At 34.4% G+C, this 22,407-nt stretch overlaps 4 protein-coding genes across 12 annotated transcripts; 1 reads left to right on the top strand and 3 right to left on the bottom strand.

The window, feature by feature from the left end:
* Positions 1-228: 228 nt before the first annotated feature.
* Positions 229-5,269, top strand: LOC117565352 (uncharacterized). The gene is made up of 2 exons (XM_034244410.2): positions 229-635; positions 3,490-5,269. Exons 1-2 carry the CDS (start codon positions 563-565, stop codon positions 4,476-4,478), a joined length of 1,062 nt encoding a protein of 353 aa, XP_034100301.1. The 5' UTR covers positions 229-562; the 3' UTR covers positions 4,479-5,269.
* Positions 5,270-11,372: 6,103 nt separating this feature from the next.
* Positions 11,373-12,997, bottom strand: LOC117563281 (galectin-5). Of its 3 annotated transcripts, XM_034241519.2 has the most exons (3): positions 12,208-12,345; positions 11,538-12,122; positions 11,373-11,476 (listed from the first exon to the last, which is right to left on the bottom strand). In XM_034241519.2, the coding sequence occupies exons 1-3, from the start codon at positions 12,224-12,226 to the stop codon at positions 11,424-11,426; spliced, it is 657 nt and encodes a 218-aa protein (XP_034097410.1). In that variant the 5' UTR covers positions 12,227-12,345; the 3' UTR covers positions 11,373-11,423. The 3 variants fall into 3 exon arrangements, with proteins under 3 accessions (XP_034097410.1, XP_034097408.1, XP_034097409.1); XM_034241517.2 differs by having other exon boundaries at positions 11,538-12,994; XM_034241518.2 differs by lacking the exon at positions 11,373-11,476 and having other exon boundaries at positions 11,846-11,978; positions 12,031-12,997.
* A 92-nt stretch (positions 12,998-13,089) lies between these two features.
* Positions 13,090-16,490, bottom strand: LOC117563279 (galectin-9). 6 transcript variants are annotated; one of them, XM_034241514.2, is made up of 3 exons: positions 16,386-16,490; positions 14,332-14,447; positions 13,090-14,279 (listed from the first exon to the last, which is right to left on the bottom strand). In XM_034241514.2, exons 1-3 carry the CDS (start codon positions 16,473-16,475, stop codon positions 13,256-13,258), a joined length of 1,230 nt encoding a protein of 409 aa, XP_034097405.1. In that variant the 5' UTR covers positions 16,476-16,490; the 3' UTR covers positions 13,090-13,255. The 6 variants fall into 6 exon arrangements, with proteins under 6 accessions (XP_034097405.1, XP_034097404.1, XP_051859160.1 ...); XM_034241513.2 differs by lacking the exon at positions 16,386-16,490 and adding an exon at positions 15,606-15,975; XM_052003200.1 differs by lacking the exon at positions 16,386-16,490 and adding an exon at positions 15,699-15,973.
* A 1,044-nt stretch (positions 16,491-17,534) lies between these two features.
* On the bottom strand, positions 17,535-22,119 carry LOC117563278 (uncharacterized). 2 transcript variants are annotated; one of them, XM_034241511.2, is made up of 5 exons: positions 21,444-22,119; positions 21,141-21,377; positions 20,813-20,944; positions 18,177-20,752; positions 17,535-18,122 (listed from the first exon to the last, which is right to left on the bottom strand). In XM_034241511.2, exons 2-5 carry the CDS (start codon positions 21,276-21,278, stop codon positions 17,819-17,821), a joined length of 3,150 nt encoding a protein of 1,049 aa, XP_034097402.1. In that variant the 5' UTR covers positions 21,279-21,377; positions 21,444-22,119; the 3' UTR covers positions 17,535-17,818. The 2 variants fall into 2 exon arrangements, with proteins under 2 accessions (XP_034097402.1, XP_051859159.1); XM_052003199.1 differs by having other exon boundaries at positions 21,141-21,365.
* Between the last annotated feature and the right edge of the window lie 288 nt (positions 22,120-22,407).

Genomic DNA, 22,407 nt, shown 5'->3' with positions numbered 1-22,407 from the left:
TTTACATTTTACTGATCAAATTAAATAAAGGTTCTAAATGTTTAAAGAGAATAAAATTAAAACAATAGAAAAAGAATTTGAACTCTTCATTTTTGCTAGTGGTATAAATTCACCTCACTCAATTTTAAATCACGCGCCCATCTCTAATTGCAATACAACCAGTTTGACCGCGTGTTGTCTTTAGCATGAAAGCGAGCGTGTTTGGTTCTCTCAAAACGCAAGATACTGTCGAAGCGAACGGACGTGCCGTGTTTCTGGCTGTCGGACGAATGCAGAAAATATGCGTTGCAAGTGTGAACAGTGAAAAAGTGTACAATCTGTTCTGATCAATAATAATCTTTAAATATTAAAAATTCAAAATATTTTACATATCAAACAGTTGATGTGGTCTTTTACATATAAAGGCAACTTTAATAAATATTTGATATCATACGGTGGGACTGAAATCTTATCAGTTTTGCAAGTGAATTTACGATACACAAATAAGTTATTCAAAACAATAAATTTACACCACTTTTTGGATTACGCGTTCTTCTTGAAGAATCATTGCCAAATTTGAACTATGGCAGTCGTCAAAGCAGACAAATTTTACATGCAATTAAATGCTGCAGAGCTAGAAGCTATAATCGAAAAAGGTAATTTGCTAAAAAATTTAAGTGAACTTTGATATGGATAAATGTACTTTTTGAATGAATGTCACCTAAATGGGTTATTGAACGTTAAACAACAAAATGAATCAATCCAAAACATGTCAAGGAGTAACTTAATGAATTTCTCATTCAATTATTAAAATATCTAATTTATGAAAATATATGTAATTTAAATCATACAAATGATAATGATTAAAAATATATGATATTCTTACTATATACATACATCGATTGCCATGCGTCATTTTAGATGAGACTTGCCTTATATTTGCTAAGATAAGCAGAAAACACTATAAACATGTTTTTATTAAAATTAACTCGCAGGAAATTGCTGGATGGTTTCACTAACAAGGTTAATGACAGAACTGTGTAAATAAATTAAAACACAGCTGTTAACATATTGTTTTTGCTGGTGCTGTAGTAGTAACTGCCAATTACCCATCTAAATCTGCCAAGTTTCTGCTTATTGCGGCGAGTAATAACTCTCTGGTATGAAAACGTTTTACAAGGGAAAAGAGTGCCTTGGAATGGTTAGGCAATATTCAGCTGTGCACAAACTCCAAATAAAAATAGTATAAACACTTCTTAACTTATAACAAAAGGTTTTAATGGGAATTGATACGCATTTTTCTGTCACACTGTCTTGCTTTTGAAAGTTGAACAAGGTGATAAGGTAAAAATTAGTGCAAAAAAACTTTTTGCCATAAAATAATTAATTCGTTTTATTTTGTGGATAACAAACAGTGTTTGAACACAATCTAATATCTCGTTGTATTATATTATATTGTCAAAGTAATATATAATAACTTTGATGCCTTATTAAGAAAGGATTTTTTGCTTTACGTCGCTTTGTTTACTCCAGAGTCAGAATTTACCAGTCATTAGCGGTGGCGCCAGACCAAAGGGGCGCCATTCGACAATCACATTTTTCTTTTTTTTTTTTGTGAGTTTGTTGTGTGTCACACCACTTGGACTCTCTTATATAGTTAAAGCTTTCCTTTAGTTTTGAATGGGGTAGAAAATTGCCTGAGTAAGTGGTGTCTGCCAGATTGTTTTCTGTTCAATATTTTGCATTTCATTTAATTATTATGGGTTTATTTATTGTACAACATTGGGATTGCATTTTGTATGATCTATTTTTGTTAGTGTTACACTTAATATCACAGATCTCGTGGGTATGACTCAGCAGTTGTTAAGTATTTGGCAATGCCGTTGAATTTATGCTAATAACTATTAAAGGATGTAATTTCATATATTAAATAAAATTTAGTGGCCTCCACTTTGGTAAAAAAATGTTAATGTATGTGTTTGAATTAGAGTTTTGGACTCGTCTCATTTTACCCCGAAATTTTGTTTTGTGATTCGAATATGTAAATATGAATTTAGCATAAATATTAATCCATCATTTGTTTCATTCATAAATCGCCGCGTCATTTTACTATAGCTAAGATCATTGTCTGATGCCCTTAAACTTTTCGCGTAGACAAAAAATGATAAGCAAAGGCTTCCCACACACGGAACCCTGACAGCGTTTCAACATGCCGTCCGCACAGAGTCTATGTGATAACCTTTGCCTGACTTTCAGTACGAATATCAAGTATTTAGCTCAGCCTCATACATTTAAAGTGTGCCTCCTTTAAATAGGTTATTCAAATTTGGATTAAAACGCTCATTATATCTAAATGGATAATTTTTTTACATCAATTTCAAATGTAGTCGACTGCATTTTAAAATCGCAATAAACCCATATGAGTATCATTCCACAAGTGCACCCTAAGTTATGATATCGTAATTAATGGAATTAACGTAGTTATAATTGGGTAAAAGTATGTGAAATTTACAATTTTTTTAAAAATCTCAAGAAAAGAATTTTTAGAAATCTTTTAAATAAAAATACTGAGGATTCGTTGTATGGTGCATTTACAAAAACTTCAGAAACTCCTGAGTCGCACTTTTTTTTAATAAGTAAAATCATACAATACAATATGGCAACTACTATTTGAATTGCTAAAACTAGACAGCAGGAGGTATATACGATTATGTACAATGTACATATGTACATACATACACTTATAATAAGGTAGCTACTATTATTTGTACAGCATGTTTTTGCAACGTCTATCAGTTGCTTGAATTTCGCTTTGCTATTTGCTAGTCTAAAATTAGCAAAGATAGCAAAATAATGTGGTTATAAATAGTTGTGTCAACATGCAAAACACATCAAGTCACATGTGTGTCTATGCGTGTGGCTGTTTTTATTAAGATAAACTGTGAAAAAGTGTAAGAAAGGGGACTTTTAAGTATGTCCAAATAATGATACAACTAATTTATAAGGACGCAAGAAAATATGTTTATATCAAGTAATTCAAGACAACGCAGTAAGAACTCTCTGTTTGTATTGATGCTTTAGCTGTGGTCTATTTTTGTATTTTGGAGCTTATTAAGAAATTAAGAACTAAAAATGTATGGCAATACCGCATACACGACTTGAGAATTGTTTGAAGAGCTTTTATTCAGTGAACAACATGAGTTAAGAATAACAAATTTTATTTTACGATCCTTAAGTATATACTGTGGAGGTCAATGGTAGACTAATTTCTCTGTACAATGAATAATTTTAATTTGCATTTTTGGGGGTTTTATTATACATTTGTCTGATGAACTCGTATGTGAAACAGTTACATGCGTTTTTACAAACTGATATGTCTGCAATCAAAGCATGTTCAATATTCAGGGATATGAGTGCTATTGGTTTGTTCTAAAACAACTAAATAAATTCTTTAGCCTTAATCATAATTAAGTACATTTTTGGTTAATTTTTTTTGTAACTCTTTTTCAGATTCACCTAGCTCAAACGACCGAGACGCTGGCTTCTGTTCCGCAAGCTCTGAAAGCGAAGGTGGTGACGATTTGCTCCTGGAAAATGTACACACGATTTGTGAAGATATTAGACCGTCCAAAGAGTATGGTGCAGCCGAAGAGAAATCTATTGTGTTGGTGCGCAACAAACGGAAAAGCTTGGAGCCATCAAAAGTCGTGGAGTCGACATCGCTGTTAGCAGCTAGTTCGTGTATGACAGCATCTGGACCTCTTAAGAAACGAATACGATACACTTCGTCAGCTGACTCGGCTGTGGTGTTAACTCCACCGTCCTTTCCTTCTCCGTCGTACATTAATAGTAACTGTAATTTGCCTTCAACAGTGGATAACGTGTTGAATCCCAGCTTATCTACGCCGCAAGCAATAATAGCAAATCCTGCGCACATCTTTGTTCGTCATCCAGGTGTCACCACTTTGCATCGTGCCTTTGGTTCTGGAACACAACCCGAACAACAAGAACCGTTGGCATTGGTTGCAAAACTGGCCCAATCAAACAAAGCAGTAACCAATGGATCGAGTTCTATTCACGAGAGTGATGAGTTTAAATCATTATCTACACCATTAAATGAAACTGCTATTGAAGAACTTGATGATGATACCTGTAAGGTTAATCACAATAGCTCCCAAACCAGGCCCCAGCAACGCAACTACAAAAATATGACTCGCGAGCGCAGGATTGAGGCTAACGCCCGAGAACGAACACGCGTACACACTATATCGGCAGCTTATGAGACCCTTCGTCGTGCAGTTCCAGCCTATGCTAGCTCTCAAAAGTTGTCGAAGCTTTCAGTGCTGCGTGTGGCCTGTTCTTATATTCTTACGCTGAGTCGCATGGCGGGAAAGGACTACAGTTCGGATCATTCAGAGCCGACTATTGCTGATTGTATTGAGGCTATTTCTACCACAATACAAACTGAAGGCAAGATAAAAAGAAAGAAAGAAGAATAAACGGCACGAAATATTAACTATTACTTAATTTTCAAAAGACTTTATGTGACTGACTTAGTACTTCTAACTGTTTATATAGTGACCTAATAGTTCCTGCGCTGACCATACTGTGTACTGTTGGTTATGTACCATTTAAGAAAACTTTGAGTCCTTGGCGAAACAGCTTTATTCGTTGGCAAAAATGCTTTGATAATCAAATGCTTACCAGGGATAACACGTTTACGAGTATATGTGCATATTTTAAATTAAAAAATAGTATAATTGGATGCAAATCTGCTATGTGATCTTATTTTAAATTCGAAGTAAAGCTGAATAATATTAATGATTAAGGTTTTCTCTAGTACAAACTAAATTTGGAAATTTTTGAAAAGACAATAACTACATGTTTAAAGTTAACTATAATTAATTAATGAAAGTTATGTCAATAAAATCCCACACACTAATAAAATAGATTTGAATAAAATTTGCACCCTTAAGAGTATAAATGAATTCTACATTTTTGAATTAAATGTATAAAGTCCCTTACGATCCAAAACAACAACCTTAATTAAATGGTGACGTGTTAAGATACAGTTTGTACACATGTTAAAAAAATATTATTTAAAGGGATATAAAAAGTCATGTAAAAAAAATCAATGTAAAAAGACATGTATTTCGGGAAATTTAATACCATGTAAATAGCAAAACCTTTAACAGATAATCTCATTTTTTATACATATATAAATGTAATAAGTGCCATAAAAGCAGAAGGCTTAAATACAAAATTGGTTACCACATAAAATATTTATGTACATTTAGTATGTGTTTGTATATACATAACTATGGGAAATAATTTATTCTTAGTGCAAGCGCCCTCAGAGAGTTGGATTTATGCGGTAAAGCCCAACCGTGCGTGTAGGTAAATGTGTTGGGGTTTGATATTTCTACACGTTGAATAATCTTATCAGTCTACAACAAGCCATTTGATGGAATAATAGACGAAGAGTCAGATTTGGAGCACAACAGGTGCGCACAAAACGACTGTAGTCCGGTTCAAGTGCACCAAGCATTATCGAACCTTTAGGAGCACCAAAGCTAACCACTTATCATTCACAAACTTATATACATGTACGTATATATGTATATTCCCAATTAATCTAGCCATTCGGCACAAGAAGTTAAATTATTGGTTTCGCATACAAGTGCACACGTACTTACGAACACAATTTCTTTTTTAAATAACACATTGTATCTGTCTTTAATATGAATCTACTTGACCCAGTGTGCAATAGTTGTCTTATATTACATCAGCATGCAGCTATGAAAACTGGTTAATTAAAACAAGATACTGAATATAATTATTCTGTACTGCAGGTGGTTGAAGAAGTATTCTTTTAGCTTAGATCGACATACACTTTTATAACAACAGGCATTATATAATATTAACCGTCAGAAGAGGGAATCTTCAACCCCATATTGTATACTATATGTATAGTTTTTCATGTAATATTACAGTTTTCAGCTCTGTCGCGCACTCCAGACATAAAATTTACTTTTTTATAATTTGACTTATTATAATATGGATAGATGTTTTTACAACTAATTCTGAAAATGACTATGCATTATTTTTGTGCCTCATCAAATCTTTATTTCGTGAAAACTACAAATCCAAACTAATACATTTGTATATTGTCAGCATTGTTATCGGACTCAAGAATTGGAAGATTGAATTTGACTTATATGACACGCATCACATAAATATATTAAAATGCAAATCACGGTCTCAATTATTTAGCTTAATTTGTATTTTTTGATCAATAGCCTGACATACTATATGTTCACACGAATACTTTATAGTTCAAGTTAAGTATGAAAACCCTAAACAAAGTAAAGCAACAATATATAAATTTACATTATTGCTCGCTACGTCAAGTATTTGTTAGAAATTTTACATCAACAAAATCTGATGTAATTGTGGTGCTCGATTACGACTTTTTAAGCAGTTTTGAAAGTACATATAAATAATATTACTAGTTTTTTTTTTTTATTCGAAGGTGAGCCAGATTTTGTTGTCTCTTTATATTTCTACAAATGTTAATATAGAAATTATTACTATTATATTCGATATATTTGGGCTAGTTAGTAACAATGATTTATGCATCGATTTAATACTGAAGAATAAAGAAATGCAACTACACTGCTGATTGTATTAAATGAGAAGGTAATTTTTCCTACCCCTTTTTGTTGTGAATAACGATAATTTTCAATTATTTAGCGAAATATGTATGTTTAAAGTAGCTAAAGTCAGCATTTCAATATAATAGAATCAAATGAATCCACAATCGTTAATTTAGTGAATAACATTAAGGCAGCTGAATTTTTAACCGAAATGTCCTTAACTTATCTTCCAATATCAGACAAAATATCTTATGCCTTTTGTTTCCATCATATAAGACTTCCCTGAATATTGATAGTAATGTCTTAGCTATATTGTCAAAAAACGTATAAGGAGGATTGTCAAAAAAAGAAGAAAAGTAATTGATGCAATCATTAAAATACATCAAAAATCAATGAAATAAATCTTGAGAACGCTTAAAAAACTTCAAACCTAATTTATATTCTGACAACGCAAAAGAGAGAACGCATCAAATTTATAAAAATGAAGTCGAGAAAACAAACGTTATATTGCCGAAGATTTGCTTTAGTTGGTAATTGCTTTGGCTCAATTAAATATAAATTTTGTTATATTTTATCAATAACGACCAGCAGGTCAAAGCGAAAATGTATAAGCATTTGTTAATATTAATATCAGTATTATTTTTTTTTAGCCATATTCGATGATATTCACACCCCTTCTTGTCAGACATCAAGTTTTAAAAATGTTTTTGTCGTTTCTATAGTCAGCGCAACAAATTAGCATTTGCGTAAACAATTAAACAAAAAATAAACTTCATGTTGGTAGATCACATGTGACGCTCGCGATGAAATGCTGATTTTCACACAATTATTAAATGTAATACTAAAAATAGATTCCAACTGTATTCATTTTTGAAGTTGCTGAAGAATAACTAAATGAATAGCACTTGTGACAGGTGTTGGCATCAATTCCTAGGCGCGTGGAGTCTGTTCCCATCTCACAGCGGGGGCGTTGTATTTTGTGTTAGCACATATTGATGAACATTGTCGTGAGTAACCTATTAGGTGTAATCTTAAAACTGGTCACAGTTGATTTCTATATTAATAAAACATTGACTTCTTATTAATAGATAACAACCAAATATATTAGTTATTTTATATGTGCGTATATTGCTTAAAATACATTAACATTCGCAAAATTGTATGACTAAAAACATATGAAGATGTAGGATTTATATATATATAATGTTATGTGTATATACATATGTATGTATAACGAGAAATACAATTATGAGATACTCAACAGATGGTGTCGTTAAGGTAAGAACTCCATAAAAGCCAATTATGTGCAATACACCTAAATTGTATCTCAAGTTAAAGCAGTTGCGGTAGGGGATAGACAAGCGGTCAGCTAGCAAGATATATTTGACATTCTTAAAATAAAACAAGTGAGAACGCCACAGTCGAGTGTGAGATACCCGCTACTTACTTTGAATAAAAGCAAACCAGTGCGGTATTATTCTTAAAATAAACCAAATTAATATGCCGAAAATATATTAAAATATTCCGAAGGCTTTATTTGGTATATCGATATTGTACTACTCATAGAGTATAAAATATAGTACATTGTCAGCCAAGGCAACTATGATACATGTAATTCTTTAATAACTTTGACAACTTGTATCCGTTCAAACACAAATATTTATTAAAAATGTCGTTAAAAAAATATTGGTCTATCTCTTATAGTCTCTGAGATCCAGTGTTTCATACGGATAGACGGACAGACGCTGATCAAGAATATATGTCTATATGGGGTCAGAGATGCCTCCTTCTGCCTTCTGCCTTCTCACTTAAGTTTGAGCGTTGGCCGCCAAGAGCATATAAGCATGTTATCGCCACAAATCAAAATGACGGGGAATGAAGCCTAGGCATTGGCGCCACTTAAGCAACGTCAGGTTGGCGGCCCATCAATTTTGCTTAGCTGCCAACGACTGACCAGTGCCATGCCGCGACTGTTAATTGGGCAAGACAAACACCTGATCAATTTGTAGGTAGCATTCTCGCATATACCTCAGAGCATTCGTAGATTAGAGGTCCACCCACAAATCACAAACTTGTTCCCTTCTATACATTTACTATAGCTGAGAAAAACCGCAATGTATTCATCGGTACACAATTAAGTACAGTGTACATTTTACAAATTTTTATAGAATCTAGCTGTGGTCAGTTTAATAATTTTTCAAGTCGTACAATTAATAATACTATGAAAATGGTAGCACAAGACGTCAAATTCTAACCATCTAAAAAGTAACCACACTAGTAAGTTTGATACTGAAGTTAACATTATCAAAAAAAAATATCCAATAAAGCACTTTGTAAAGATATGTAAACAGTCCGTATCATTGAAAAATTTCCTTAAACAAATTAGAATAACCAGATTGATATAAAAATTGTAAAACGTCATGTGTTAAAACCATTAATTGCAAAAAACGGCCAAAATTAAGAGAAATCCCCAAACAAAATAAAACAATGTTGTCGCATTGAAATTACTGAAATTTTTGTTGCATTTCGAACCAAAATTCAAAGGTATGAACATAAAGAAGCACGTGGTAAAACAAAGGAAGGGAATAAACATTAACAAGTAACTGATCGATCGAAACGCCGAAAAAGGTTGTGAACGATCCCAACTACCATATAAAAATACGCGATCAGATTGATCTCGAGCGATATTCCAAGAAATTGGGAAGCCGTGAAACAGTCTCCTCTGTAGGTATACTGGTTGCAGTCACTAACACAATATACTTTTTATTCATTGTAGGATCAGACACTCAACAGTTAAGGAACGAGTTTCAAACCTTACATATATCACTTACACGAAAACAGCATAAGCGGTAGAATTACTACGCAAGAGAAAAAACAGAAGCTTCGAAATTTAATTCTTAAAGCTAAAAAAAAAATAAAAGGTAACTATGTTATATCGAAAATTGGATACACTTTCGTCAAATTATAAAAGTCAATAAAAAGTGAATTTGTTTACAAGATTACTTTGTGACAGCAAATAATCCTTCCTAACATGCCTGTGCTGCATAGCAGGATGTAACCAAAGTAATACAATCAATAATCAAATCAAGAATACTCAAAGTGATACGGACAGAATCTTTACTGATTTAAATAACCAGAATAAAAACCACAAAATTAGGAAAGACCTATAAGAAACACATCACAAAAACTGATTGATTTTAAGATACATTTTGTAGTTACAGCACTTAATGTTAAAGTTATACTATAGTTGATTAACTGCGCTGGATACATTTTTGTTGATTTTTTTTTTTGGCAATGTTTAATTCGTTGACAAGCGGCTATTATTAAGGAATGGGTTATTACGAGTAGTGCACGGTATACGAAACAAGTTACATTCCGATGACCATTTCAAACAGTTGACTGAAGCAGTCTCTGTAGCATTGAAAAGAGCAAAACCTCAACTGAGGTTTAATTTAGAATGTGGCTGTTACTGCGGCACTGCAGAGGAATTGATTGGGCTGTGCACTGTGAGGCTACACTACACAGACGGAATATTGATAAGCTACTTGACACCGCCATAATGGTAACATAGGCGGCTAAGTAATGGAAGGCCAATGACCATGTAACCATGTAATGACACTTCAGTGAAGTAAACATTATTTTGCTAATTGTTTAGAGCCAATGTTAGTGACATAGAAATACGATTTATTCTACAAATATCGGCTTTACTATAATCATTAAGAACAAGTGATGCTTTAGACAAGATATTAATATAAAACACGCAGCCTACCTAATATCATTATCAATAACGATAAAGTGCAAAAATGGTCAAGCTATGTGCAAAATTTAAAAATGTATCATCAAGGCGGTGATGACTTTATTATTTCTGTCATGAAAGTTTTCAAGTAAAGACATTAAAAAATATATAATTAATAATTAATGTCTTGGAAGTCAAAACAAGTTGTTTTTGGTGCTACACAGAGCGCATAATTAATTGCGGGTTTAATAAGTTACGGAAAATAAGCTCTCCCTCTCTCTTGATCATTGAGGTTTAAAATCTACAAGTGCCAGTTTTTTATAAGAAAATTGATTTGAGCTGTGAGTATGTGTTAATTGTGCAGCTCATTATTTGAACCTTTAAAACCTTATGTCTTAAATCTAATACATAACTAAAGAGGAAAGGAGCTCACACTACTTTTAGTTTCATTAAATAATATACACTTAATGATCGCCATTATAAAAAAGAGAATGCGGATCACGTGCGAACTTGAACCATAAATAATATATATTTTCTCCTGGCTCTGCTACAAGAATCTTCCTTTCGCAACCTTGGGAAATATTTTATGTTTTCTTGACGTTTTCGGCTATGCCCATTTATATCCTGCTTTTTGTTTAACATGGCAAAACAATGTCAACTGTCGTGCTCAACACATCTAGACATAAACGTCAGCTCAGCACAGCAGGCCAACAGACAGCATTGCAAGCTAGCAGGAGGCAACTTTAATCGATTATCATTTTTAATAATCAATCGTAGAGGACCCTTTCAGTCCACCTGCGTTCCTATTATGGGATGCACTCGACTTGACAGCGAGCTGACGTTTATGAGCTGTAGACCTTTTGGAATTCCCCTGCCCTATCTGCTATTTTAATTATGGAAAGTAATAAAATAAATAGATATTTGAAAAGTTTTTGTTTACAATTCGATTTTAAAGTCCAAAATGACAGAATAGCGCTTGCAAGTAATATATGACATCTAAATGCATATAATAAAATTTATATTATTAAAATTATATGTATTTTTATCAAATTTTATTCATTATCGTTTAATCGAATACGACTAATATGACCCATTATCGATCGACCTGTAAAAAGGAAAACTGTTTTATTCGGTAAACAATTTCCAGGGTTGTTTAATGCCCTTACCAGATTTCCTCTGTGGAACTTTTGCACTCTCGACAACAATATTCCACAGCTTAACATCGCCTCGAATATTAACAATATCAACGTCAGCGGGATTCATTTGGTGCTTAAAAGCCAATAACAATTTGCTGTTCACAAATAATTCGTAACACTGTTTCCTACAAGCAATTATTATAACAAATGCTTTTCCTGGACGCAAATGAGTATGCAGGCGTGATACTTCACGATTCACCCAGGCACCATTGATAAAAGCACTTCTGGTAATAATAGCTTTACCCACCTTAACATGACTATTTCTCACAAAACTTGGCCTAAATAATAGTGAGACAGTTGGCTGCGGCCAGATGCAAAATCCTCGCTGCAAGGCCACGCTGAAACTTTGTGGCATAAGACGTACGCGACCTTCAATGCGTAACGCACGACCATCAGTCAACTTTTCTTCTTCTGGGATTCGGCCATAGAATGGTAAAGTTAATTGGACTTGTGGCGAACTCACATGTTTTAAAAATTTGGATGGTATATCAATACGTAACCACTCCGCAGGAATTGTATGAAAATCCTTCGACCAAGTTGAGGTATAAGACAGATCTATATTGAAGGAACGCACCAGACGGACAGGATACTCTTTCACATAGAAACTTTCGATAATCACATCAGTTACATCACCACTTACTTCTATAGCCTTTAACCATTTGTATGGCATACGATAATTATATTTTGTGAAATGGAAGCCATTTACTGAAATATAAAAGGATTCTTCAGTCAGTAGCACTTGTATCCAGAAATATTTGCCACGTTTTAAAGGAAAATGTAAATTGGACGAATTTTCTTCGGGACCCCACTTGCCCATTAGACGCGAATTGCGGACTATATAATTTTGCGGAAGACGTGGTGCAATCTGCAGAATGATATCATAGTTTTCGGAGTTTGTGATTGTCTGCCTAGTGAGAAAATCGATAGCAAAGTGTTCGCAATCGATTTGAATTAGTCCGTGGAATACAAAAGTAAGACCTGGTATAGGCGGTTCAAATAACTTCATTTTTTTGCGACGACTAGCAGCATATCTTTCCTTATAGTATATGGACATTGCATCCAAGCCCCGTCGCAATGCAATACTGCGAATACCTTTGTAAACATCCATGAACTTGGAGCCGTTTATGAATATAAGGCATACTCAAACAACAACTAAATAATATTTTCAATGATTACGTTCTTACAATATAATTTGAACAAAATATTTAATGAATATCGGTAAGTGAAAAAACTTGTTGCTTGCTTTCTTAGTGTTCAGGTTGTTGAATACTTTAAGATATATTACTACGATTGAAAAATTTCATAATCTATAAGGAAATATCTTTATGGACGATCTGTTGTGGACACTAATGATAATTAACAAATCATAGGCGCCATACAGCAAATATATATTATGTTTGAACAGATTACTTCTAAGAAGTTATTGTAAAAACTAGACCCGGCGCCCAGTAAAAAAAAATTCACCTATAATACAAAATTTTTTATAACTGAGATGAGCTTAATAATTAGGCAACTCATTGCATACTTTGATACATTCAACATATTTTTATACATTTATTATTAGAAAATATATTGTACATGTATTCCTCTAAATATCTTATTGTCACGGAAGGCAACTGTTTTGAATACAATAATAATAAGAATAAAATATTGATTAACATACATAAGTAAGTCACTTATATTATAAGCTAACTCTCTTCTGTGTACAAAGGATTGTGATAGATGCGTATATTTTTGCCTTTGATTATGGGATTGAGCTCGAGAGTTACCTTCCAAAGTTTTACATCGCCTTGTATATAAACCGTATCGATCATATCTGGTTTAATTTGATACTTAAACTCAGTAATAAACTGATTATTGACATAGACCTCAAAAGAATCGTGGGAGCACACGATCGCCAAGCAAAACGTGCGACCTGGTCTTAAATTGGTATCTAGCTCAGAGCGTTCCTCTTGAGCCCAGCCACCATTGTACCAAGCGTTACGGCAAACTATAGCCTTACCTATAGCCCCGTTGCTTGTTTGCGAGAACCGTGGATTTAAATGGAATGCAATAATAGGATGTGGCCAAATGTTTTGACCTTGTTGTAAATTGATGTAAAACGAATGTGGCAACAAACGAACACGGCCCTCAATCTTTAGGCATCTGCCTTCTTTTAAAGATTTCGGCAACAAAGTACCATAGTATGGAAGAGTTAGTCCTAGATCAGAGGTATTGCAATTGTTCTTTGGTGAATTATCCGACAGTTTAGAGTTGATTAGGCACCATTCATGCGGTATTGTATTTGTTATATTCTTATTCACATTGCAATCAACTTCATCCTCTTCTGAATCGAGATGCGCATCGATCGAGCGGGCTGCAGATTCGGCCAAGCGTCTTGGATAGCTTTGAACTATGGTACGTTCCATCCCTATTTCCTCCACGTCGCCTTTTACCTCAAGAATTTTAACATTGCCATAGGGAAGACGATGAGCATATTCAGCAAAATGGTGCCCATTTACCGATATCATATAGCAAGCGCTTGTAATTAGCACTTGAATAGCGAATTTGTCACCACGACGAAGCAAAAAAGGTAATGCCGAAGAAACTTCCTCACGACCCCATACGTCGTATACTTTGGTATTGCGTACAATGTAATTTTGCGGTAGGCGAGGATTTATGTGAAGAGCGATATCCCTTGCCTCATTATTATACACAAAGTTAATGGAAAACCTGCAGATTAAAATATTTTAAAAAGTGACTCTTTATTCGTATTATCGCTTACCTCTCGCAGTTAATGGGAATTTTTCCTGTGAACGTGAAACTAACGCCTTCGACAAGTTCACCGATTTGATCTGTCTGAAACTTGGGCTGTGCATCAGAATATTCATAAAAAGACGCCTAAAGTAAATATAATTAGTTCATGTCTGCAAACACCAAAGGGTTTTATATATGTTACAATGCCGTAAAGCTTCTTTTCGTAAAATATGAGAACATTAAAAACCGATAAAATTGACATACTGAAAGCTTGAACTATGACCGGAGCCTACTACACATCTATTAAGAATACAACGAAGCTTGATTAACATAGGAGTTTAAGAGTTCGTGGCTTATAATACTTCACAGGAGCAACATATGCTTAATATAGGTACATTCGTTCAATTTCACAATATAACTTATACAAAAATATATAAATAGGTCTACTTAACGTCAATGTCCTTGTACTGCTTACCTCATTTAGGCCACCCTTATTGGGTTGATGGCAACAACAGAAGAATTTTCTACACAAAATCTTAAAGCACATTTTATAATTCAAATCTGTGGTTGACTAGGCGCATATATACAATTACAATGTTTGAATTCGCGTTTCTCAAACACCTACATATGTATGTATTTATGAAGTAGTGTCGTTTTTTGTATACCAATGAAAAACAATCATCCATTTATGGCTTGCTCCATAAACAATTCATACGTTAATTTTTATAAAACTCAATAAAAATTATCACAGTTATTTTTACTACATATGTACACTAATTTATATATTTATAAACTTATTAAGTTTTGTTGGTACTACAATAGTTTCTACTTATTTTAATTGTCTCACATTGCGCGTATGATTCGCCCAAAACGTCAAAAAGTTGTAGAGTTCAAGCAAAAGCGCACTACTTCGAAGCTTATTCTCATGTACATTTGTCTGCACGTAGTTATATTAGCATTGATGTCATGTACATACATATGTATGTATGTGCACGCAGAAATTAAACTACAATTTGTTTTAGTGGCCTTTGGGCGTAGACAAATGAAAAACAATATATTTATTTATTAGTTTGGGAGTAGGTATACTTTTTATGCCACCACTGTACTCAACAGCTGTGCAAAAGCTCGCAAGCTAGAGAGTCAGAAAAGTATACGAAAGAGAGTAATCGATGTAATAGGCGCTAAATGTCAGAAAAGACGTAATAAGTGAATGTACATATGTACATGTATGTGATGGAAATTGATAATAAATAAACCCATTTCAATCAAGATACACCAAATTCACATTTGTTTATTACGTACATTGAATTCCTTGCCATCAACGATTTCGATGTCATTCAAGTCATTTAGTTGCTGACGGTCAAAATTTCCAATAGCCTGATAACACGTACTCGCCTCAATGGCTGCAAAATCGATGCTTGTGTCCCCAGCATGTTGCATGCTGTCTGTTTGGTTATATTCGTATCCCAATCTGTTTTTCCTATACTCACGCATCCAGTGTTCTCGACAGTGGGAATGAAACAGTTGTAGCCGTCGCTTTGTATGATAGTAACGTAAACTTCGTTCGAAATGAAATTGGTTGTGCCAAAATGCATCCGACAGATCGTAAAGTTCACGTATTAGCAACGTTATTGCTGTCATACTAACAAGTAAACGGCAAGAACGTCACAATTTTGCTCTTTTGGATGCTATTGCGCGTATGCTCCTCAATGTGTTCACTCTCTCTCTCTCTCTTCTCACTTTATAGTATTCACATGTACATTTAGCCACACTACTACTTATGCATATTGCCATACATATATGTACGAGTATCTCTCTTGATTTCGTCAAGCAACAGTAAGCAAACAAGATGTGATGCTCTTGATTGTTCTTATAAAAGCACAGTCAGGTGCTACCACTTTGAACTAATGTTATCGACTGCTCTTTATATACATATATGCTTGTACTATGCGTGCACCGTTTAAAGGTTTTTTGATAAGATATGCTGTTAAATTAATACCCAACAAACAAATAAGTAACAAGTGCTAGTTAGTAGGAAAAACGTATTAATTTCAATAAGTAAATATGTATATATTTACTCACGTCATTTGTGCAGACACATAAGCGATCAGTGTCATCCCTGGTAGAGCAGTTAGACTCACGTTTTCGATTTCCACAGCAGCAACCTCTCATTTTTACTATTTAATAACGCCAAATCGCAAGAAAAACCATCGGGTTGACAAATTACTATTTTTTCTAATAGAAATGGGCCAAAAATTGCATTTTTGTCAATAAAATTATTGCGAACTAGTACAGATAGATACTTTTATATCTACCATGCCCTTGCTTATGTACATATGTACATATTTAAAGGCTGAACATTGTATTTATTAATATTGTGTATATACTCAAAAATATATTTTATTACATGCAAGTCTTTGCACAACTGTTGCGAGTGGCTAAATGTTTTTGACTAATGTTTCGATTTTTATTTTTGCACCTATTTATACCTAATTGCTCTTACTATACTCAGCTGTGAAATAGTAGGTATGTATTTCATACTCTCAACTTTTGCTTTAAAAATGCTATTTTTGAAAGAAAAATAATAGTTTAAACTACAAATTGTTTAAAACTACTAGTTTCCAGATTCATCTATTGCTTTTATATGCCTTTTTAATAATTATAGTGGCATAGAATTAAAAGCATTAACATAGTGATTTATATACATACATACATATGTAAGTAGTTTAAACCATTTAGATATTATTATTTGTTGTTACCGAAATTTAAATAATTATATTATTATATTATATTTTAGTTGTATAAGAAACTCCTTAAAATCAACTGGACTTTGATTTTCAGCATTCTTATTATCCAATGTTATTAAAATTTTGCGTACCCGTTATAAATAATTCATTTTGTTTGCAATAATTCTTATTTATATTTCTCTCATTTACTCAGCTGTGAAACCGTAACTATGTATTTAAACTTTTGCTTTAAAATTACAATTTGAAAAGTCAAATTATAGTTTAAACATAAATTGGATAATACTAAAAATTTAAACTTTCATCAATTGTTTTCATATGCCATTTTAATAATTATTTTTTCATTGATTTCAAAACATTAATACAGTGATTTATGTACATTCATATGTACATAAGAATTAGTTTTAACCATTTAGAAATTATTATTGGTAATAAAAGAAGATTCAATAATAATTTTGATGAAGAAACATTTTGATTACTCAAATGTTATAGGAGTTTTACGTGCGTGTGTAAAATAATACAAATTTTTTTTGCCAATTAACTTATTTATATTTTCTTTGCAATAAATGAATATGCTAAATGGAAAATATCATTTGCATTAGTTACCGGTAAGCATAGCTGATAACATATGCTTAAATATTTTTGAATAATAGTTTAACTATTTACAATGAAGTATGTATGAATATACCGCGTAAAGTTCGGCCTGATTACAAAGTATTAACAATGTCTGCACATATTTAATATGTCAAACGTAGCGCGATCATCTTGAGTTTATCGTTGCCGAGTTGAGCGAGTTCCCATGGCATGTTGAGACTTTTGGACTGACAAAGCTTTATCAATGCCTGGACTCTTATAATACTTGGACACCGTCTTGCTTGTGCGCTTAGGACGATTAATGTACTCCGTGGGCTTCTCTACTTCGGTTTTTAATGGCAAATCATCGTCTTCATCCCACCGCTCAGATTTTTTTGCTTCAATACCAGAGTCATCCTCATGAGCATCAGTTTTAGATTTATTACGAATTCGACGATTGCGGGATGACGATGAACTTACATCCATACGTTCTGACTTCTCACTAAAATGGAAGATGTTATCAATGTTATATAATGTGAGAAATTATTATACTTACTCCTTGATTGCCGAACTGTTTTTTTCTGCGTTTTTAGACTTTCGCTTGAGCAATTCCAGTTCCCGCTCAGCAATGGCCTTTTTGTGTTCTTCTGAAGACTCTCCTGCTCCGGGCTTTGTAGTCGAATCTGCCATTTGTTTGACAGGTTCCTCTAGCTTAACGCGTTTAAGGTGCTGTTGCTGTTCTTGAGCCTGCTTCAAAGATCGCTTCAATGCACTGCGTAACGTGTTGCGTGAACACTCCGGAGTAACATTTTTGCCAGTCTGAGGCAATCCTATTGCCTCCAATAACTTTTGTCCAAGGGCAGCTTTTACATCTGTTTTACGAACGCTTGGGATTGCTGGTTTGTCGGCGCAACTTTTATCAGTGGTATTAGTAGTAGCCCCAATATCAGTTGTACATTCAAAATCTATATGGTTAATGATCTCACTAGAATTTATCTCCGGCACCGTGCTTGTAGGTGCTTGTTGCACATCGATAACATGTTGGGCACCTGAATTACTATCAGTTTTAGATGGGACGAGAGGAGTAATTTGCTTGTCCTTGCATTTTTCGAGCTCAGTCTTAGTCGTATTATCTCCATGGCTTTTGTCTATTCTCGTTTCGTTATTGCATTCCTTACTTGAACTTATTTTCTCTGACATTTTCATAACAGCTTTGCGCCGCTTTATTACTGGCCGTGTTATAATAGGAAGTTCCACTAGTTTTCGGGGCGGAATCTTAAAAGTGACTTCATCATTTGTTGAAACAGATTCCAAGGATGTTTGCGGCTCAACAAGAATAATATCTTCTAGGTTCAGGGGAGTAGTCGTTGTTGAAACACTACGACTTCGCCGAGTTTGGCGTTGATTCTTTGAGTCCTGCTGTTGGTTCAACATTGAAACCAATGCTTCGTTAATTGCATCGGCCGGATTTGAACCAAATTGAGAAATTAGCATTGCGTTAATGTTTAGCAATTCGTTAGTAACAACAGCAGCGTTTGAAGTTTCTGGAGCCGATGTATTTTGCTGCCCATCGCCAAGAAATTCTCGAGCTCTTGGCTTTCGTTGTAAACGCTTTGCATTTGTACCTAACGCCTTATTCGATACCAATTGTGGCGACTCCTTATCTGTCGGACTGGAGGGCACCAACTGAACTGATGTCTCTGGGGGTAATTTATACATTGTACAGTCTCCGATCGATTGCAGTTCAGAGGTGGCTTGTGTTGGACTTTCTGATGGTGAAGGACTTGATACATTAGTAGTAGAAGGTTGTTTTTGTTGCTGTTGAATGACATTCATCATGGGTCCCAGATAGGGGCCCAGCAGCTGAGTCAAATCAGTATCCTGCAACAGATTAGAGTCTGACATTATTACAGCAAATTTTGAGTTCTTTAATTTTGTCATTTGGTCTTCACAATTTCCACTTGTGACTGGCCATTTGAGTGCTTTCAATATTAGCATTAGAAGATCAGGATCACGAATAACATTTCCTAGTGAAATTGCATCAGTTAAGCTGCTCATGTTGGGTGGAGTCTTAGATTTAGCAAAATTTTGTGAAGTTGCATCGGTACTTTTTTGAGTAGATTTTGTAGGAGCAGTTATTATTTTTTGTGATTGGGGTATACATTGTCGACTGTGTGAGTGCGACTCTTCCTTTTTCTTTTTCGGTGCAGCTATAATAATATGCTCAGGTAGTGCTTCCTCGACAGATGGCTCGGATCCATAAAGTGATAAGTGTGGCACCACTGTGGTGGTAACTAGGGGTCGTATATCAATATTTTCTACACTCTGTCGCTCGTGAGCCGACTTTAAAAGAGATACCTGCCCATCTCTTATGGCACTGATGTTACTCAACGCGTTCTTCAGATTACGCCGTTTTTGTTGAAGTACACTAGTTGGCAAATTGGACACGCCTACATTGTTAACGGTTTGGGCAGTCGAACATGCATCTATTTGATTTTTTGTATGTATGGATTTGCTCGTCTCTTCATCTGTATAATTTTTGTTTATTCGGGGCGCAATTGATGGTGCAGAGCCTGTAATGCGACCATGAGTCTGTATAAAGTTTATCACTCCGGCCGGCGAATTTTTTTTTTCTGGGCTACTTTTCAAAGTTTTCGTTACAGACATCTCCGGATGTAAAGGCATTAATGACGGTGGTTGTTGCATTGAACGCTGTGCTATTGACATAGGTGTGGAGCTATACCTTGTATCCACAAACACACTATTCCGCCGAGGGGGCAGAACAAAGCTGGTTTTAACGATACTGCGATTTCTGTTATACTGGGCAGTTTCAGTACTGGATATATTTTGCAGTTTTTGCTGCTGACTGCCGGTCTTATTATCATTATTATTTGAGTTGACGGCAACGTCATTGTGTGCTTGGCTGCTTTTCTCTTGTTGTTGCGCTAGTGTGATAGTCGTCTCCGGAGGACGTGTCAGCCTTATAGGTTGAAATGTATCATTTTCCAAGCTGATAGTGTTCCTAGCAGTGTTAGACGATTCTGACTGTCTGGATTCCCGAATATTGTGAGCTGATGTTGATGCGACAGGTGAAGGAAGTAGTGCTGCAGTAGCTTCGCGAGCATGTTTTGGCTAGAAGTAAAATGCAAATGTTGTAATACACAAATCTGATTATTAAACAATCGTTTTTACCACTGTGCTCAACAAAAAATCGCAAAACACACGTTGCGTGTGTTTGGCGATATTTGAAAGCGATGCTGTAGCTTCCACTTGGCGATAGCAGGATTTACAAAGTACTTTTGGTAGAGGGTCATCCTCCGCAACCTATAGCCGCAACGAATAACAAAATATTTTGGTTTACACAAATTTAAATATTCATTTCTAAATATTGATGAATTCAGCTTAAAATTTCAAAGCACAGTATACTCTGTCAAGACCGGCTTAAGCCATTGAATTAAAGACACTAGTACCCTGATCTAAAAAACTTTCAGAGCCTTTAAGTAAAGTATGTTTTACTCACATTTAGGAAGAGATGTCGCGATATTTTATCCTTTAATCCCGATGTTTTGAAAATAAAAACACTTTCAATAACTGAGTTAGTTTTGGATTTTGTGTTGGCGGCACAAACTCGACATAAATGCTCAAAGTGTGCATCCATTGCTGGTAGCAGTTGTTCTTTTCAGGCAGTATTTAAATTTTAAATGTTTAAACACAACGTTTAAACGTATATGTGTACAATAAAATCCTTAGTTTACGCCTAGAAAGAAAAATATTTGTAGCTTCAAATACATTTTAAAAATAAATTCGAAAATTTTTAGCTTACCTGAATTATTATATTTGCTAATTCTTTTGAAACACCAATCTAATACAATTACATATTAAAGCGTATCTATACATACCACACGTGCAAGTGTATGTATTTATTTTTAACTGCACTTTAAAGAAAACACTGCGAGTCCGCCAAACTCATTTCATTGCACCCGATTCACGCACACTCGCTTCGCATTGGCTTCGTTGTCATTAATTTGCACAGACACACATACTTATGTATATGTATACATTGCATATGCTCATGTTCGCATACTCGTCCCGTACTGCAATGTGGCTTGCCTTGTTTATTATAGTTTTTACTTTTTTTTCTTATACTTTTAAAATTTTGAGAAAGTCGCGAACGCGATAGAGTGAGAGGCCAAGCAAAAAGTAAAATATAACAATAATCATAGCACAACGCACATATGTATGTGTGTATGTAGATGTGTACATATACCCGACGATCAAAGGAGAAAGAGAGAGAAAAAGGAAAGAGCGTCGATTTTTCTACTTTTTAAAGCAATGCTAGCAATTCAATTCACGAATTGTTTATTATTCGGTTTAAGTTTTATGTGTATAGTGTTTTTGTACTAAAACGTAATTGACAAGATTTGCAACTTGTTCCTTCTGTCCTTTGTACATACAGAGCTAAGCAATAAACGAATTTCACCAACACTTGCGTTGCGACGAACAAGCGAAAAGAAACTGAAAGAAAACTGAAAAAAACACATACATATACTCTATCGACGGCTTGCTTCACATACATTCACACTCGCGTATTGCAATCCACGCTGTTTTTGTTGTGCACGCTTTGCGTTGTGGCGCTGATTGTATGAGTATGAGTGCGTGTCTGACTGTTGTTTTTATTACATACATACGCACACAATACAAACATATTTATTTTGTGCCGCTCGTCGTATTCATAAACATTTTGCTTTTGCTCTTGTATGGGTGAGTTTCTATGCCTGTGTGTAGAC

This window comes from Drosophila albomicans, chromosome 2L (genome assembly GCF_009650485.2).
Source record: "Drosophila albomicans strain 15112-1751.03 chromosome 2L, ASM965048v2, whole genome shotgun sequence".
NCBI lineage: Eukaryota > Metazoa > Arthropoda > Insecta > Diptera > Drosophilidae > Drosophila > Drosophila albomicans.
The sequence above is the reverse complement of the archived record's forward strand: the minus strand, read 5'-3'. Positions and strand labels throughout refer to the sequence as shown.

Bases quoted from the DNA above. Each gene is read 5' to 3' on its own strand.
- LOC117563279 (XM_034241513.2), bottom strand. From the start codon at position 15,944: ATGACAGCAATAACGTTGCTAATACGTGAACTTTACGATCTGTCGGAT. The intron at 14,448-15,605 runs GTACGTAATAAA...TATTTACTTTAG, and splicing joins TTGATGGCAAGGAATTCAAT to GCGTCTTTTTATGAATATTC. The intron at 14,280-14,331 runs GTAAGCGATAAT...TTTAATCTGCAG, and splicing joins ATTCCCATTAACTGCGAGAG to GTTTTCCATTAACTTTGTGT.
- LOC117563278 (XM_034241511.2), bottom strand. From the start codon at position 21,278: ATGGATGCACACTTTGAGCATTTATGTCGAGTTTGTGCCGCCAACACA. The intron at 20,945-21,140 runs GTGAGTAAAACA...TTGCGGCTATAG, and splicing joins CGCGACATCTCTTCCTAAAT to GTTGCGGAGGATGACCCTCT. The intron at 18,123-18,176 runs GTAAGTATAATA...CTTCCATTTTAG, and splicing joins AACAGTTCGGCAATCAAGGA to TGAGAAGTCAGAACGTATGG.
- LOC117563281 (XM_034241517.2), bottom strand. From the start codon at position 12,675: ATGGATGTTTACAAAGGTATTCGCAGTATTGCATTGCGACGGGGCTTG. The intron at 11,477-11,537 runs GTAAGGGCATTA...TCCTTTTTACAG, and splicing joins AGTTCCACAGAGGAAATCTG to GTCGATCGATAATGGGTCAT.
- LOC117565352 (XM_034244410.2), top strand. From the start codon at position 563: ATGGCAGTCGTCAAAGCAGACAAATTTTACATGCAATTAAATGCTGCA. The intron at 636-3,489 runs GTAATTTGCTAA...ACTCTTTTTCAG, and splicing joins AGAAGCTATAATCGAAAAAG to ATTCACCTAGCTCAAACGAC.